A 17151-nucleotide genomic window follows, 5' to 3' on the forward strand; every position below is an offset into this window, starting at 1 on the left:
ATGTGTTTTCTTTTGTCTGCTTGATGATGGCTAATGATTGCAGATTATCAACCTTGTGAAAGTTAGGCTTTGTTTGTGAACATGCTAAGTTATCGCTTACAATGACTGCCAAGATATGTTGAACAATACCTCCCAGAACTCTCTCACCTGACTGGCGGGGAATTATGGAAGGCATAGCACAATACTTTTGCAAGGAAACAGGTTGTTTGAAGAGCGAATACAGCTCATCTGTTTGGAACCCATATCGCATCTCAGACATTAACACCCTTGAAAATGTCCAAAGATACTTCACCAGAAGAGCCCTTCACTCCTCCACTCGAAATAGAATACCCTATGAGACTAGACCTTCAATCCTGGGCCTAGAAAGTTTAGAATTAAGACCCCTTAAACAAGATCTAAGTATTGCTCACAAGATCATATGCTGCAACATCCTGCCTGTCAGCAACTACTTCAGCTTCAACCACAACAACACAAGAGCACACAACAGATTTAAACTTAATATTAACCGCTCCAAACTTGACTGTAAAAAATATGACTTCAGTAACCGAGTTGTCGAAGCGTGGAACTCATTACTGGACTCCATAGTGTCATCCCCAAACCCCCAACACTTTACCCTTAGATTATCTACGGTTGACCTATCCAGATTCCTAAGAAGTCAGTAAGGGGCGAGTACAAGTGCACTAGAGTGCCTTCCGTCCCCTGTCCTATTGCTCTCCTATATCTCCTATACCTTTCCTCTATTCCTGTATCTCTTCTTCTATTCTTTCATTGATATATTCTATTCCTATATCTTCTTTTCTATTATTTCTTAGATATGTTTTACTATGAGTATCTCCTCTATAACCTTCATCATGTATTTTACTATGTGTATATTGATATATACCCACTAAAACCCTCATTGTGTATTGGACAAAATAAATAAATAAAAAACTCAATACCCAATAAATGTAGGATAGATGGAAGAAGATAGCCACTTTTGTTATATTGCATATTAATTCTAGGAAATTTTAGTTTTAAATAAAATGAATAGAGTATTTCTGATGTCAGAAATTTATGTCATATGGATATCATTTTCACTCTCAAATTAGGAGCAATATCTGTATGATTCAGATTCAGACCTGATCCATTTTGGAAGGAATAACAAGCAGAAATCTCTGCTTTTCAACAAAACGGCAGTGTTTTCCTGGAACTTCTCCTAAGCAAAGACAATTCACCAATCCACTGCAATGCAGCTTATCATTTCGAGGCAGTTTCTTTCCTGTCTCTCTTGAGTGGCTACAGTCCATTTCAAATTTTTGTGATAAAACTGTAAATCTCCCCAAAGAGATATTTTTCAGCTGCGGTTTCTGGTTCCCACTCTTCAAAATTATCTGCTGCATAACAATGAAGTATTAAAAGAGGCTTGTAAATGGAATCAAGTAATATCCGTGGCATTAGGAAATAAGATTGGCTATAAAAGCCCCCATGGGCACGTATTTTATACGTTTCATGCAATCAAATCTTCTTTTTCCTACAGGAAACCAAAATTCTGGAGAAGCTGATAACATTAGAAAGAAAAATGATTACTTTCTTTAATCCACACTTGAGATATGCAGAATCATACTGCCTCTGAAGAATTTCTTTAGGTATTATGTCGAACATGGCCCAACTCTAAGATTGATAGCTTCTCATCTGGATGGCCTGAAAGTGCATTGCAAATATTAAGAACTTGGTAAATTTTCTTCATTTGTGCCTTCTGTGTGCTCAGGGATTCATCTATCTATTGTTTGAGGTCTGTTTTTACATCATGCGACTGTCTAATTAGGATCTCCCAAGCAACGAAGCGGTGGAAGTGATGTGCCGGTGCCTGGAGGCTGTTGGGGCCTGGATGGGTGCCAACAGACTCAAACTCAACCCGGATAAGACGGAGTGGCTGTGGGTTTTGCCTCCCAAGGACAATCCCATCTGTCCGTCCATTACCCTGGGGGGGGGGAAACTATTGACCCCCTCAGAGAGGGTCCGCAACTTGGGCGTCCTCCTCGATCTACAGCTCACATTAGAGAACCATCTTTCAGCTGTGGCGAGGGGGGCGTTTGCCCAGGTTCGCCTGGTGCACCAGTTGCGGCCCTATCTGGACCGGGACTCATTGCTCACAATCACTCATGCCCTCATCACCTCGAGGTTCGACTACTGTAATGCTCTCTACATGGGGCTACCTTTGAAAAGTGTTCGGAAACTCCAGATTGTGCAGAATGCAGCTGCGAGAGTAGTCATGGGCTTACCTAGCTATGCCCATGTTTCACCATCACTCCGCAGTCTGCATTGGCTGCTGATCAATCTCCGGTCACAATTCAAAGTGTTGGTTATGACCTTTAAAGCCCTCCATGGCACTGGACCAGAATATCTCCGGGACCGCCTCCTGCCGCACGAATCCCAGCGACCGATTAGGTCCCACAGAGTGGGCCTTCTCCGGGTCCCGTCAACTAAACAATGTCGGTTGGCGGGCCCCAGGGAAAGAGCCTTCTCTGTGGCGGCACCAGCCCTCTGGAACCAACTCCCCCCAGAGATTAGAACTGCCCCTACTCTTCCTGCCTTCCGTAAACTCCTTAAAACCCACCTTTGCCGTCAGGCATGGGGGAACTGAAACACCTCCCCCGGGCTTGTTCAATTTTTATGCATGGTATGCTTGTGTGTGTGTCTGTTAGTATATGGGGTTCTTTTAAATCTTTAAATATTTTAAAGCTATCTGAATTATTTATGATTTGTCATATCTTGTTGTGAGCCGTCCCGAGTCTTCGGAGAGGGGCGGCATACAAATCTAAATAATAAATAAATAAATAAAAAATGTATGATAAAATACTTGTGTTAATCACTGATCTTAAAACACAATGCAGGGCTTTGCATGAGGAATAACTGTATGCTGTATTAACACATTTTAGATTCAGACCTGATCCATTTTGGAAGGAAACTATCTCTACATGAGCAGAAACAGTAACAGAAACAAAGCAGAAGTTTAATTTGAACCTTGTTCTTCATCATTCCATATCTGATAATCATAGACATAACTTCTAACCAAATCACAATGTAGTCAGATCTGATCTGAAGCTGAGCGTACCTTATTTATCAAGTTTAAAAATATTCTGTGAGACATACTTGAAATCCAGGAATTAATTATGCTACACACTACTGGTGTCTGAATATTTTAAAACATTTAAGAGATTGACAATCATGTAGAAAAAGTAATAGAGGATCTGCCACCATCAGATAACTGGGGGTGGTTGATACAATTGCTGTATTCCGATTTAAAGAGAGTAGAACCCTGTACTTAATGTTTTCTTCTTATATTTCTATTCAGTGATAATCCTGGGAGATTGGCTAGGCTCAGAGAATGACTGGCTAAAAGTCACTAGTTTCCATGGCCAATGGTAAACTAAAATTTAAGTCTCCTCATTCCTACCCAAATATCTTTTTAAAAAAATATATTCACAAAAAACATTACATAAACATACAATGGTAGGAATCCTAAATCCCATTTTGATTATAGCTCAGGATCCGTTCACAAAAAAATTGTGTATCTATAATTATTTTCAGATATATTTGTAATTTATATTTTATACTTATTTCTTCTATGTACATCAACTTTCTGCTCAATTTTTCATGTAGTGTGTCATATACTGTATACTACATATACAGAGGCGACAGGACACACGGAGGCAACAATCCCCGCAGCCTGGAACAGCAGAAAAAAATGGAAATTATTTTTGTGTGCCTTATTCTAGTTGATAGGGACAGCACTGTAAAGCAGGTATAAGACAGGATAGATAGCAATGCCTCTCTATTTCTGGCTGGATATCAGCACATATCAAAAAATTTTAAAGCAGAAGCTCAGAGGAACTATTACTGATACTGGAAATGAGAGGAAATATCAGTATAAAATAAGTAGTGATAACTAGCTCAAGGAAGAAACTAAAACATTTTGCTTTCCTAAAGTACTAGCTCATTTTTTTCTGATTCTATTGTCCATTGAGAAAAACTATATTATGTTCATCAATGTAAAATACTATGCTCTATAAATTCTCACCAATGCCAAAAAAATAAAAGCTTAATAAGAATGAATTTAACAAGGGTAGATTAAAAAAAACTGGAGATCCGTGCAAGTAGTGATGCCATGGTTCTCTAGGACAGTGTTTCCCAACCGTGGCAACTTGAAGATATCTGGACTTCAACTCCCAGAATTCCCCAGCCAGCATTTGCTGGCTGGGAAATTCTGGGAGTTGAAGTCCAAATATCTTCAAGTTGCCAAGGTTGGGAAACACTGCTCTAGGACAATCTACTCAGAAAATATATGTGCAAAATATGCTTAAAATTACAATAGATAATCAGATGAATCTATATGAAGTAATGACAGAGTGATATTAGTGTTTCATAAAATTGTTTTCCTATTCTTCTTTATAGAAATCATGGCGTTTGGGCTGTCAATTCTTAATAAAACCTTATACTGCGCAATCTAGCATTTGAGGTATTTTATTGATATAGCAATCTTATTTCAAAACGGCATTATTACAAAATGTAAAAATCCAGCTAAACCAGAAAAACACAGATTATTTTTCCTGGGCCTTCAAACTCATTGGTCTTATCCTCCAAATTCAGCAAAATTACAATTTCCATTGCTGGCCTTATTAAACTGGTACAAGATGTGCCAGGATGGCCTTGTATAGATAAATACATCGAGATAGGTAAAAGCTTAGCTGCATGCAACAGGTTCTACCAGGAAAAATCCTCCTTGAAGATAACCATGAGATCTAAAGAGCAATACAGAAGCAAGAGTTCTGGTTTTAGTCATCTTTGTCTTTTGCTCCATGTTTCAGGATACGTGTGAACTCAATGTAATTGAAATTGCCTTTTTTATCAATTGGCGCCTCTCTAAACAACTCATCAACTTCTTCATCTGTAAATCTGTCTCCCATTGTTGTCAACAATTCTCTCAAGTAGTCTTCTTGAATGACACCTAGAAATGTGGAAAGATTTCAAGAGAGAATTTTAATACAAGAAGTTTTAGTATAACGTATTATACATAAAAAATAAAAAATAAAAAGGCTTTATTGAAAGTGCTCTTAATTGCTTTTAAAATTTTACTGTTTCAGCAGTTATTTATACTTTAGGAAATAAGCAATTACATGAATAAATAAAATGTTATTAGCTATTTAGCAAACACAATTACTACTAAATAATTAGCTTTTTTCCCCTATTCTACATAGAAAAAATATTCTACATAAACTTTCGGTCCAATACAAACAAATCATTGTTTGCATGAGTAGAAGTATGAAATCTTATAGAATTAGATTATGTCAGTTATGGCTGTCATCAAATTAAAGTTATGACTAAGATCTTAAATGAAACTATTTTAGTAAATGTCTCTGGTTACTGGAAACAATAAAGTAAAATGTGAGTAATGCTGTAGTATAATTATCAAGCAGCTGAATATGTCAAAGAAGCAAAGATCAGAAATTTCCAAAGTTGACTGTGAAACCAAATGATTTCTTCCCTAAACAAGGTTTCCCTTTTTAAAATCATCCCTGTCAAACCATTTCTTTGCAGAAAATATCCCCAATTTTTTGCAGTTTCAAAAATTAAATCTCATAGGTTTGCTTTTTAACCACCTATTTTTTCATGGTGACAGAAGGTGTTTCATTCTTTTGCCTTGAACTTGTATATAATTTAACTAAGATTGTATAATTGAACTCAAAAGCTACAAAGTTATTTGTGATACTTCATAGCTTCTTACCTGTTGCTTCTTCATCAAAACACGCAAAGGCATTTCTGATTACATCTTCTGGATCAGTGCCATTTAATTTTTCACCAAACATTGTGAGGAACATAGTGAAGTTTATGGGTCCCGGAGCCTCGTTCATCATGGCATCTAAATATTCATCAGTTGGATTTTTTCCTACAATCAATTAACATTTAAAATTGAGCCACATCAATGGTTGAGGGGTTATATTTCAAGGCGCAGCTCTAAAGTATTAAATAAAAATCCCTTACCCTTTAACCGGGAAGCAAGTTAGCTACAAGAAACATAACTGAAGTAGTATAGAAAAAGTGATTACCAAGTGAAGCAAGCATATCATGCAGATCTTCTTTGTCAATAAAACCATCTCTGTTTTGATCAATCATGTTGAACGCCTCTTTAAATTCTTGAATCTGCGACTGATCAAACATAGCAAATACATTGGACGTAGCACGCTGAGGGCGCTTCTTGGTGGTCTTTGTCTTTGCTCTTTTGCTTGACATGTTGGCTGTTAGACTCTAAGAGGAGGCAAAAAAATCATGAAAGTAAGGAAAAATAGAGAAAGGGAGCAACAATTTATCTTCAAGGCTGTTTAGCTTAAAATAACAATTCATCACCACCAGTTACAATTTGTTCTAAACAGAGAAGTCTTCACTGTAAAGCATGTTGAGAAAAACAAAAATAGTGTGAATAATAATAATAATAATAATAATAATAATAATAATAATTATTATTATTATTATTATTATTATTATTATTATTTATTGGATTTGTATGCCGCCACTCTCCGCAGACTCGGGGCGGCTAACAACAATAATAAACACAACATGTACAATCCAATAATAAAAACAACTAAAAACCCCTATTATAAAACCAAACATACACACAAACATACCATGCATGCATAACATAAAAAGCCAACATGTTGTATTCAAATATTAAAAAATAAAATTTAAATACTCCCTGAACTTTAGAGACATTCATTCGTACCTTCTAGCATTCTTGTTTTATTTACCCGTTTCAGATAAAGTACTGTGTTTCCCCGAAAGTATTTAAATACATGTGCAGCTGGTCCCCACCATAACCTCTAGTTAGGGTTATAGAGACAGAGCTGGAAATCGGGTAAGATGGCAACAGGAGCACCGTCTTGCTCCACGTACCCCAAAATAATAACCCCCCAAATAAAGTAAAGCGCTTATTTGGGGGTTCCGAAAACACAAGACAGAGTCTTATTTTCGGGGGGAAATGGTAGAAGAGAGTGAGACAGTGTATGATTTAACAGACCTAGTAGCTAATAACTGTATAGATCTGGAAATGCTGAAAACAAGTTAGTAAATGAAGACCAGTCTGTTTTCAGCTACCCACTAAAATATGTTTTGATTCCTTTGCTGTTAAAAATCAAACAGTGCTAAATTTTTAACTGAGTTTTAAAAATAAGTATTAAAAGCTATTCAAAATTTAAAACACTTTTTGAAATCACCTATCTGGATTTTGTTAATTTATATACTAAAGAAAAACCTTACCATGATTCAAAATAGATTACAGTACAGCCCAGTGGCTTACTCAAACTTCAGACAGCAGGAAAAGATGCTACTGCTGGTTATATATTGAAAGGGGAGAACTATAAATAGGTAATCCTGATATCATCCACTGATTAACTTCACAATTTTAAACTTGTGTTCCATCTATTACAACAGTCCCCTGACATATAAGAACACAAATTACTCTCTGACTAAAAATAAGCCCATGTACAAGTCACCCAGCAAACATTCATTACCCATTGCTAGAATAGCCAACAAGCATAATGATTAGAATCTTCCATTCAAGAATCTTCAACTTTCTTCCAGATATTAAACGATCTAAGCTGAAGTTAATTAAAAAGATTCATCTTTTTCTACAGAGTAAGATATAAAATCTTTCCAGGCGTATTTGCATACACCTAGTGCTCCAATTATCCTGGAGACTACTATTTTATTTTGCTAAAATATTATTTATTCAGCATTATACAGTAACATATGCTGCATACAGGAAAAATTGATGGTCTAAAAATAATCCTAAATAAATGTCAAAATAGCTGAGGAAAAACTGATGTGAAAAAATAACTTAAAAAAATTACTTCAATGGATTTTATAACAAGAACTGACATTAGAAATCCAACCAATGCTAAACCCAACAATCACCCTACCATCACTTTAAAAAAAAAAATCAAGAGTCTAAATAAATATTTTAAATTATGACAAATAACCGAATTGTAGATTGTTGTCAGCTAACAACCATTTGTTTAATGATTGTTTGAAGTTACAATGGCATTGAAAAAAGTGATTTATGGCCAGTTCTCACGTTTACATCTGTTGCTATAGCCCCATTGTCACATGATCAAAATTCAGTTGCTTGGCAACTGGCATGTGTTTATGACAGTTGCACTGTTCCAGGGCCATGTGATCACCATTTGTGACCTTCTCAGCTGGCTACCAACAAACAAAGTCAATGAGGGATGCCAGAGTCACTTAACTGCACAATTCATTTAATAACTGTGGCAAAAAATGATATAAAATGGGGCAAAACTCAATAACTGCTTTTCTAAGCAACAGTCATTTTAGCCTCAATTGTGGTAATAAGTTGAGGACTCCCTGTACAAAGAACTACAAATAGTACTCTGGAAAATCACTAAAATTTCTTTTCAACATAAATGTAAAGTCTGGTTACCATAATTAAGATAAATTTAACGTTATGAATTTACAGCTTCCAAATATCTTTTTATATTTTTATGTAAAATTTAAAAATAGAAACTAGAACAGAACAAAGCTAAATAGAACAAAAAAGAATCAATCAAATAAAATACCGTTAATATTCAAATGGTTGAATACTAAAAATATATATTTCAGCTTTAACAGCCCCCCCCCCCCCTTTGTGGAATAGGTCTACAATGTATAAGCTTCTAGAACTCTATTTACCCAAGCAATTTGACCTATCATTTATCTACTATTTTAAAAAGGTTAATAGGTGAGCTCAGCACCAAAAATAAATTCAAAACTCTCTGTTAACAATCTGTTATTGTATTTAAAAGGAACAAGTCTGCAACAGCTTCAATGTCAGTCTTATCCATTACAGTCATTGTTTCTGATTCATCCAGGATCAAATATCCTTGACTGGTGCTTGATAATATTTTTTTTCCTTAAAATTATAACTAGGGTATAATTTCATTTCATTGCCCAAGTCAAAGATCTCTGTTGCAAGTATTTCCACAGCATGCAATTTTTTTTAAAAAGGTTCATGAATTTTCTTAAGAAAGTCCAATTCATTATTAATCCACCATCACTGGATTCATGACCCTTTCAGACATCCTCAGCAACAGTTTCCAACAAAGTTCCTTCTCCTCCAACCCTGTCAGGGATAAATTAATTTCCAATCCACCAGATTGGCTACTTCTAAGTTTCACATTTAAATTCATTTATAATTGACGTTGCTTCATTAAATATCAACAAATAATTGTTTCCATTAAAGCTATTATCTAAAATTTTTGAAAGAGAGCTTATAGGTTAAAAAGAATTCTTATTTTGAAGACTTTCAAAGAAGGTATTTGTTATTTTCATTTTTAACGTAGTCCAAGAACATAGGCATTTCCTATGTTCCACCACTGGCTAACCACAGGAAGGATTGAGATAAATTTTCCTGCCATAGTCAAAGGGAAAAGATCCTATCTCTTAAAAAAAAAAAGGATTAGAGAAATATTTAGAAATAAAGTACAGTAAAACAGCAAAGTTCTCATAAAAACTAGTAAAATACAAATTCCTTACTGCAAGAGTCCAGAGTACTGTACATCAAATTGCATTCATTAGAAAAGAAGAAATCAACTTTCATGTGGCAAAAGCAAAAGCATTTGTTACTCCAAAAACAAAGTAAAAATATTTTTAAAAATCACGTTTATAATCCAGCAAGGCCTAGGTTCGGCATTCAACCAGATGTTTAGCATTTAAGATGTAAGTCAGAAATCAACTTCAACGGCAATGTTAAAAGCAAAGATGTGCTTAAAAATCTGAATAAATGATAGGGACTCTTGGGCCGCTCTGACTGTAAATTACAACCAGTAAGATTTCTCATTATAGGTAAGTAATTATGTCATCAAAAAGTCATCTGGGATTGTTCTTAGTTGCTCTCATCTGGGCAGCAGAAAAACCAGTTTTGCCAGCAAAATCAACTATTTGTCGGGGGGGGGGGGGATTCCAGTCACTCAAGACACCATTTTCAGAGGATCCTGATCTCTAAATATCTTATAATGATTGAGACATATAAATTAATTGAAATTAGAAAGCTGGCAGAAGACAAAAATAAGCATTCCTATTTTTTTATATACACAAACTTAAGGAACATTTTTCTTCTAGGAAATTTAGGAACATTTTGTCTGTACTGCTTAAAGTAACTTTAAACACCAACGTAAATATTTTAGAACTAAGAATGTAGTAAAACATATTTTTTATTTATTTGTATTCCGTCTTTATTATTTTACAAATAATTCAAGGCAGCAAACGTATGTTAACATACCATTCTCCTCCTATTTCCTCCACTTCAACAACTCAGCGGAAAGAGAGTGTCTGGCCCAAAGTCACTCAGTTGGCTTTCATACCTAAGGTGGGACTCAAACTCCTGCTTTCTAGCCTGATGCCTTATGCACTAGACCAGTGTTTCCCAACCTTGGCCATTTGAAGATATTTGGACTTCAACTCCCAGAATTCCCCAGCCAGCAAATGCTGGCTGGGGAATTCTGGAAGTTGAAGTCCAGATTTCTTCAAGTGGCCAAGGTTGGGAAACACTGCACTAGACCAAGGGTGTCAAACTCAAGGCCCACGGGCCAAATCCAGTCTGCAGGGTGCTTAGATCTGGCCTGCAGGATCACCCTGGAAACAGTTGCGGTACCTCTGCCAGCAAAAGCAGAGCTTGATGAAGGCCGTTTTCACTGGCAGAGGGTTGCAGGAGGTCATCAGAGCAGATAACGGAGCTTGACAACCTGCTTTCCCTAGCAGAGCGCTCAGGTCACCACAGACGACCCCCCCAACATGACTGACATCAAGCTGGCCACACTCATCCCAACCACCCCCCCAGGTCAAACACAACTGTGATGCGGCCCTCAATTAAATCGAGTTTGACACCCCTGCACTAGACCAAAGATGTAAGATATATCTTAATCTAATAATAGCCACGGGATTAATAACCCTTTTTATAAACCAAATACTTCAAGCCAATTTTAAATTATCACAATTCTAAACGGTATATGTAATGCGGTGTACATTCAGGAGTGTCCATTAAATGAATCGGTCACCTTTTCCTTTAATCAATCTAGCTTATACCAAATGAGCATGCTCAGCCCTCACTGGCCTCTTTCTAGTGATATCCTTTGTCCTCAAATTTTCCTTTTAAAATTATTTTTGTGTTTCTGAAAACTCCTAGATCTCAACAACAATATTAATACCTCTCTGTTATGAGTGAGTAGCATCTTTTCAGCAACCTAGCTTCAAAAGCACTGAAATATGATTTATAAAAACGAGGCTTATAATCAAATTATACTACTTCTACCATATTGTTTTCTGACATTTCCTCCTTTAAAACAACCAGCATTTGAAGCGAGGTGGGTGCATTTAAATCTTAAGTGAGTTCTTTAAAAGAAAAAAAACTTTGGACTCTGGGACTCCAAGAATCTGCTAATACTGCCGTACGGTGTATAGATGATGCATTTCAGTTACGTTGCCCTTGCAATTAACATAGAGATAGGCTAATATTACTCTTATGAAAATCTAATAGAATGTGAACTGCCCCTGATTGTCGAAGTATGAAACAGTTTTACCCTCATTGCCTTTTATTCCAAATTATAATCGACTTGGATTACAATTTGTTCTGTTTGGAGCTTTATAAAAAGCGTTTCTAAATGATGATCAGAAAAGCTTTCTTAATAGTGGTACAGGAGACAAGTGCTATTGACTTTGGCCAGATATTCACAATATGTTATTTCATACAAGTTCTGTTCTACTTTGCATACTTAATACATAAGAATTCCAACTGTAGGTAAATCCAGAAACATTGTGATCTGCAATTAGATTTCATAGATGAGCATTCTCCTAAAATGTGCTGCAAGATAGCACAAAACAAAACCCAATCAATCTATACAGGTAATCCTCTACTTAACAACCACAATTGAACCCCAAACTTATGTTGTTAAGTGAAATGTTTGTTAAGTGAATTCTGCCTCATTTTACAACTTCCTGCAACCATTGTTAAGTGAATCACTGCAGTTAATAACATGGTTGTTAAGTTGTTAAGGCTTCCCCATTGACTTTGCTTGCAAGAAGGATCACATGACCCTGGGACCCTGCAACCATCATAAATGAGTCAGTTGCCATGCAATTGAATTTTGACCCTGTGACCACAGAGATGCTGCAAAACGGTTGTAAATGTGGAAAACAGTCATAAGTCACTTTTTTCAGTGCTGTTGTAATTTTGAACGGTCACTAAATAAACTGCTGTAAGTTGAGGACCGCTATATTAATTTCAAACTTTATTTCCCAGAGTGAGAGAGGCATGAAACTACTTACTGGATTTTCAGATTGTGTTCACTATACAGAATTTGAGATTAGGCCTCAGAATACAGAAGAAGCCTATTTTGTTAGAAACTATTTTTAAAAATGATTTTAGAATTGGATCTGCCATAGCAATCAGTACTGTAACTGGAAACAAACAGAGTGCAAATGGTCCTTAACATGGCTTCCTCTGGAATGTGCTAAGCAGAATAAGCTAAGCTAAAAGGGCTGGGAAAATATTTCAAATTCCTAACCATCATCAGCACATTTTTAGAGCCTAAGGGTTTTCCAGACTTATTTATTTCAGTTATTTTCACACAGAAACAATAAACATCTTGTGCTAAATTCTATGAATTCTAATACAGATGTGTTTCATAATTATTCTGAGCTTGTTTTCATAAAAATATGTTCACAATGAGTGAGAAAGATGTAGCTGCCCAATTTGAATACCAAAACCATATTTTAAATCTTTCTTTTGGAACAAATCAAATTCTCAAGTGTTATTGGTTATTCATTCCTTAAAAGAATTGATCAGAAGAAACATCTTTCATAAAATAGCTGTGCAGATCATCCTCAACTCATAACAGTTTTAGGGACCATTTGCAGTTATGACAACCTTGAAAAAAGTAACTTATGGCCATGCTTCATGCTTATTAAAACTTCACATTCACACTTAGTGTTTTCTCCAAACACCATCACTCTGCTAAATAAATAATTCCTTCAACTCTATCAAACTAGTGACAATGTCTGCACTACTATTAATCTTCTCATCGTTCCCATAACTCATCTTCTCCCACAAATGACTAACTTTGTTGCTTGTATCCGTACAATTTATATTGACTGCTACACTGGTACACATGCATACTTATTTGTACCTGGGCTATCATTAAGTGTTGTATCATGATTCTTGATGAACTTATCTTTTCTTTTATGTACATTGAGAGCATGTTCACCAGGACAAAGTCTTTGTGTGTCCAATCACACTGGGCCAATAAAATTCAATTCAATTATTCTATTCTATTCTTACTGTTGTAGCACCACATTCATGTGATCACAATTCAGACACATGGCAACTGACTCCTACCTATGATAGATTTGATTTACAATCATGTTACTAGCTTAATAACTTCAATGATTCATTCAACAGTAGCAAAAAAGATAATAAAATGGGGACAAACTCACTTAACAACTGCTTCATTTAGTAATAGAAATTTTGGGCTCAATTGTGGACATTAGTCAAGGGCTACCTGTACATGGTAGTGTAGTGTACACATGTGAGTTCTGCACACAGACTAATTTATGTAGCTAGGTTGGAATTCCAGAGTTTCCAACCATCACAAATAGTAGCCAAACTGGAAGGATAACCTGGGACTTGTGTTATCCTCAACTCCAATCCCCGAGCTGTAAGAGGACTATTAGGAAAAATATTTTTTTAAAAAAATTCCAATTAACAAAATAAAGGCAGCATGTAAACTTTTTTCTACTTTCATTTTTTTTTCAATATTTGTGAAAGGATGCAAACAAAAACATCCAGAAAACAATGAAGAGATATTTCTCATTTGAGGACCACAATACAACGAATGTAGTAATTAAGTAAAACGCCCAAAGTTATATGACCACAACTTGCAACTTCCTGCAATTTCCCCATCGCTCTGCTTGTCAGAAGCCAGCTGGCCAGGTTGCAAACAGGATGCTATGAGCCTTAAATAAATTCACAGTTGGTTACTAGGCACCTCAATTCAATTCAATTCAATTTATTGGATTTATATGCCGCCCCTCTCCGAAAACTGTGATCACATGCATGTTCTGACCATCTTAAATCATAAACTTACTGTTTCAGCACCATTGTAAGTTTGAATAGTTAATGGGCAGGACAATCATTAACCAAAGATTACAAGTAATTGAATGTGGATTGCCTCTGATGTTGTAGGCCAGTGATGGCAAACCTAGGACACGTGTGCCACAGGTGGCACGCAGAGTCATATCTGCTGGGACGCAAGCTGTTGCCCTAGTTCAGCTCCAATGCACATGTGAGTGCCAGCCAGCTAATTTTTGGCTTTCACGAAGACTCGGGGGGGGGGGGGGGGCATTTTCAACTTCCAGAGGCCTCGGGGGAACAGAAAGGGCATTTTTGCCCTCCCCAAGCTCCATGGAAGCCTCTAAAGCAGGGGTCTTCAAACCTGGCAACTTTAAGACTTATGGACTTCACCTCCCAGAGTTCTCCAGCCAACTTTGCTGGCTAGAGAATTCTGGGAGTTGAAGTCCACATTTCCAGCCTCCAGAGAGCCTCCAAGGCAGCAGAGGAGGCCGTTTTTGCCTTCCCCAGGCATTGAATTATCGGTGTGGCACTCAAGCATGCACAATACATCACTGTTGTAGGCTCTGCACTGCATTGATAAATTTTTGAAGTTTTCTGAAACGTAATGCTTTGGTTGGATCCACCTCCTACTACACTACACTATGGATTTCTGGAACTATTGCTTGGGGTAAATGAAACTAAAACATGCCTCCAAAAAGCCGGTGAATGAGGCCTTTGTGATGCATCTGACAGATCTACCCAAAGTAGGGATGTGGCTTTTGGATAGGAAAAGAAAAATCTGCACCACCTGACAGCGAGAGAGGTTTGGGGAAACCACCCACTGCACAATACCGTTTGTTGGGAAATGACGGCCAAGCAAAAGAGCGGCATCACCGAATCAGGAAACTATCCCATAAACTTCTATCCTCTAGTCAGATTGGTCAACGTCAATTTCATTTCCTTACAACACCAAGTGACGAAAGGGAGAGCCGCCTTGGTGGGCATTTTTAACCCTGCTCCTATGCTCGGGTCTATATGACCTGAAATGAAATTTGAGACCCTGTAGATCAGGGATCCCCAAACTAGGCAACTTTAAGACTTGTGGACTTCAACCCCCAGAATTCTCCAGCCAGCCAGCTATGCTGGCTGGAGAATACTAGAAGTCAAGTCCACAAGTCTTAAAGTTGCCTAGTTTGGAGACCTCTGCTGTAGATTGTTTGTCATGCAGATCTGAAACTTGTGAGTAATTGACTTTTCCTCATTTGAGGGGTTCTTACTATGAGTGTGGGGTGTTTTTAAGTTTTGTTTACTTTTTGCTACACGCAGATCGTTACATTTCCTTACACCCAAAACAGTGTACAGTATAGTCAATGCGAACACAACAGCAGCGTTCAGATAGTAGCAAAAGTGTTCCTTTCCCCCTTCTTTTGTTTCCAAGGCTTCTAGTTTTACCTGATCCAGTTATCATCGTTGCCATCCCCACTCAACAAGCTCTGGTCTGCTGTGGATGATGGGGGGTGGCATCCCAATCCATCCAGTCAAGACCAACCAGGCTTTCCAAAACTTTCAGAAACAGCTTCAAACTGCCTCCCCCCCCTTCGGCCAAGTCCAGGTAAACAACGGCTCGATCTCGGCTAGGCAATCCCGCCAAGACCGGAGATCGGCCGAGGTTTGCAGGGTCAGGAGATCGGCCGTGGCGCCGGGAACCGTCCAACACGCTTTTTTTCCTGTTCGGCTCCACGCCCTTCCTCCTGCCGCCACCCCGTCCCGGGATCTCGCTGCCGAGGGAAGACATCAACCTCCCAGCTCCCGGGCCACCGAGATCGGCCCCAGCCGTTCAAAAGCAACCGAAGCCGAACTTCGCAACCGCAGCGGGGAAACGGGAGGGGCGGGAACGGGGAGGGAGGGAAGGGAGCCAGAGGGGGGAGATCCTGCAGCCTTCCCTTCCCCGCTCCCGTTATTCCCGGCTCCCTCTCGGCAAACGCATCTGCCCACCAGCCCAACCGTCCCCGCCGGTTTCTCTCACCTCGATCCTCAACGGAAGAAAATCGGCGCCGATGGATCGCGGCGAAGGAGGAGCGGCGGCCGTTCGAAGCAAGGAAACGAACAGCTCCGGCACTTCCGGAGAGCGCGACGGCGGGACAAACTACTGTCGCGCTAGAGGGGGGGGGAAGGGGAGCAAAATAGAATTAGGCGGTGCAGTCGGTGGAAAACAAAATAGCCTGTTACCGAAAGAGCACACGGTAACTACGGATTTGTTTTCTTCTAAAGTTTAGATCGCCAAAAATCCGATAGGAAAGGAGTGGCTAGTCCAATATTTCCCTCCGGTTTCTTTTTTCACTATTGATTTGGTTCAATCCGATCCGCTCGCCGCATTCCAGGAGACGGGGTGGGGCTAAAATGGGGAAGGCAAACTTGGGGGCGCATGCGCGAACGCGCCTGATGACCTTGTAAGGGAATTGAAATTCTTTTCCTGTTTCGGCCGTAAGTGGGCAGGGCGTGGGTGACGTCCGAATATTCGCGCGAGCCAAGCTGACGTGTTTCAAGTCGCATTCCAAGGGAGGGGGAGGGGAGCGGAGCTCAGCCTGAACGGATCGGGGTTTTGAGCTTTCCCGCTCTTGAGAGATCTTCCTTCGCTCCTAGCAGATTCCTTCGGCTCTGCCCAGTTATTTTTTGATTATGGGAAGATTGATCCAAGGGATGCCCCATAAAATGACTATAAGCAGGGTTTGGCTAGTGACTAGTCAGTAGACTAGGGGTAGGCAAAGTTGCTTCTTCTATGACTTGTGGACTTCAACTCCCAGAATTCCTGAGGTAATCATGCTAGTTCAGGAATTCTGGGAGTTATTTATTTATTTATTTATTCGATTTTTATGCCGCCCTTCTCCTTAGACTCAGGGCGGCTTACAACATGTTAGCAATAGCACTTTTTTAACAGAGCTAGGCTATTGCCCCCACAATCTGGGTCCTCATTTTACCCACCTCGGAAGGATGGAAGGCTGAGTCAACCTTGAGCC

At 38.5% G+C, this 17151-nt stretch overlaps 1 protein-coding gene across 1 annotated transcript; it reads right to left on the reverse strand.

Annotated features, from left to right (window-relative positions):
• Positions 1-4487: 4487 nt before the first annotated feature.
• On the reverse strand, positions 4488-16508 carry LOC139164896 (myosin regulatory light polypeptide 9). Its single transcript, XM_070747585.1, has 4 exons — positions 16161-16508; positions 6087-6285; positions 5765-5926; positions 4488-4987 (listed from the first exon to the last, which is right to left on the reverse strand). Exons 2-4 carry the CDS (start codon positions 6268-6270, stop codon positions 4815-4817), a joined length of 519 nt encoding a protein of 172 aa, XP_070603686.1. The 5' UTR covers positions 6271-6285; positions 16161-16508; the 3' UTR covers positions 4488-4814.
• Between the last annotated feature and the right edge of the window lie 643 nt (positions 16509-17151).

Source organism: Erythrolamprus reginae, chromosome 3, assembly GCF_031021105.1.
Source record: "Erythrolamprus reginae isolate rEryReg1 chromosome 3, rEryReg1.hap1, whole genome shotgun sequence".
NCBI classification, from domain to species: Eukaryota; Metazoa; Chordata; class Lepidosauria; order Squamata; family Dipsadidae; genus Erythrolamprus; species Erythrolamprus reginae.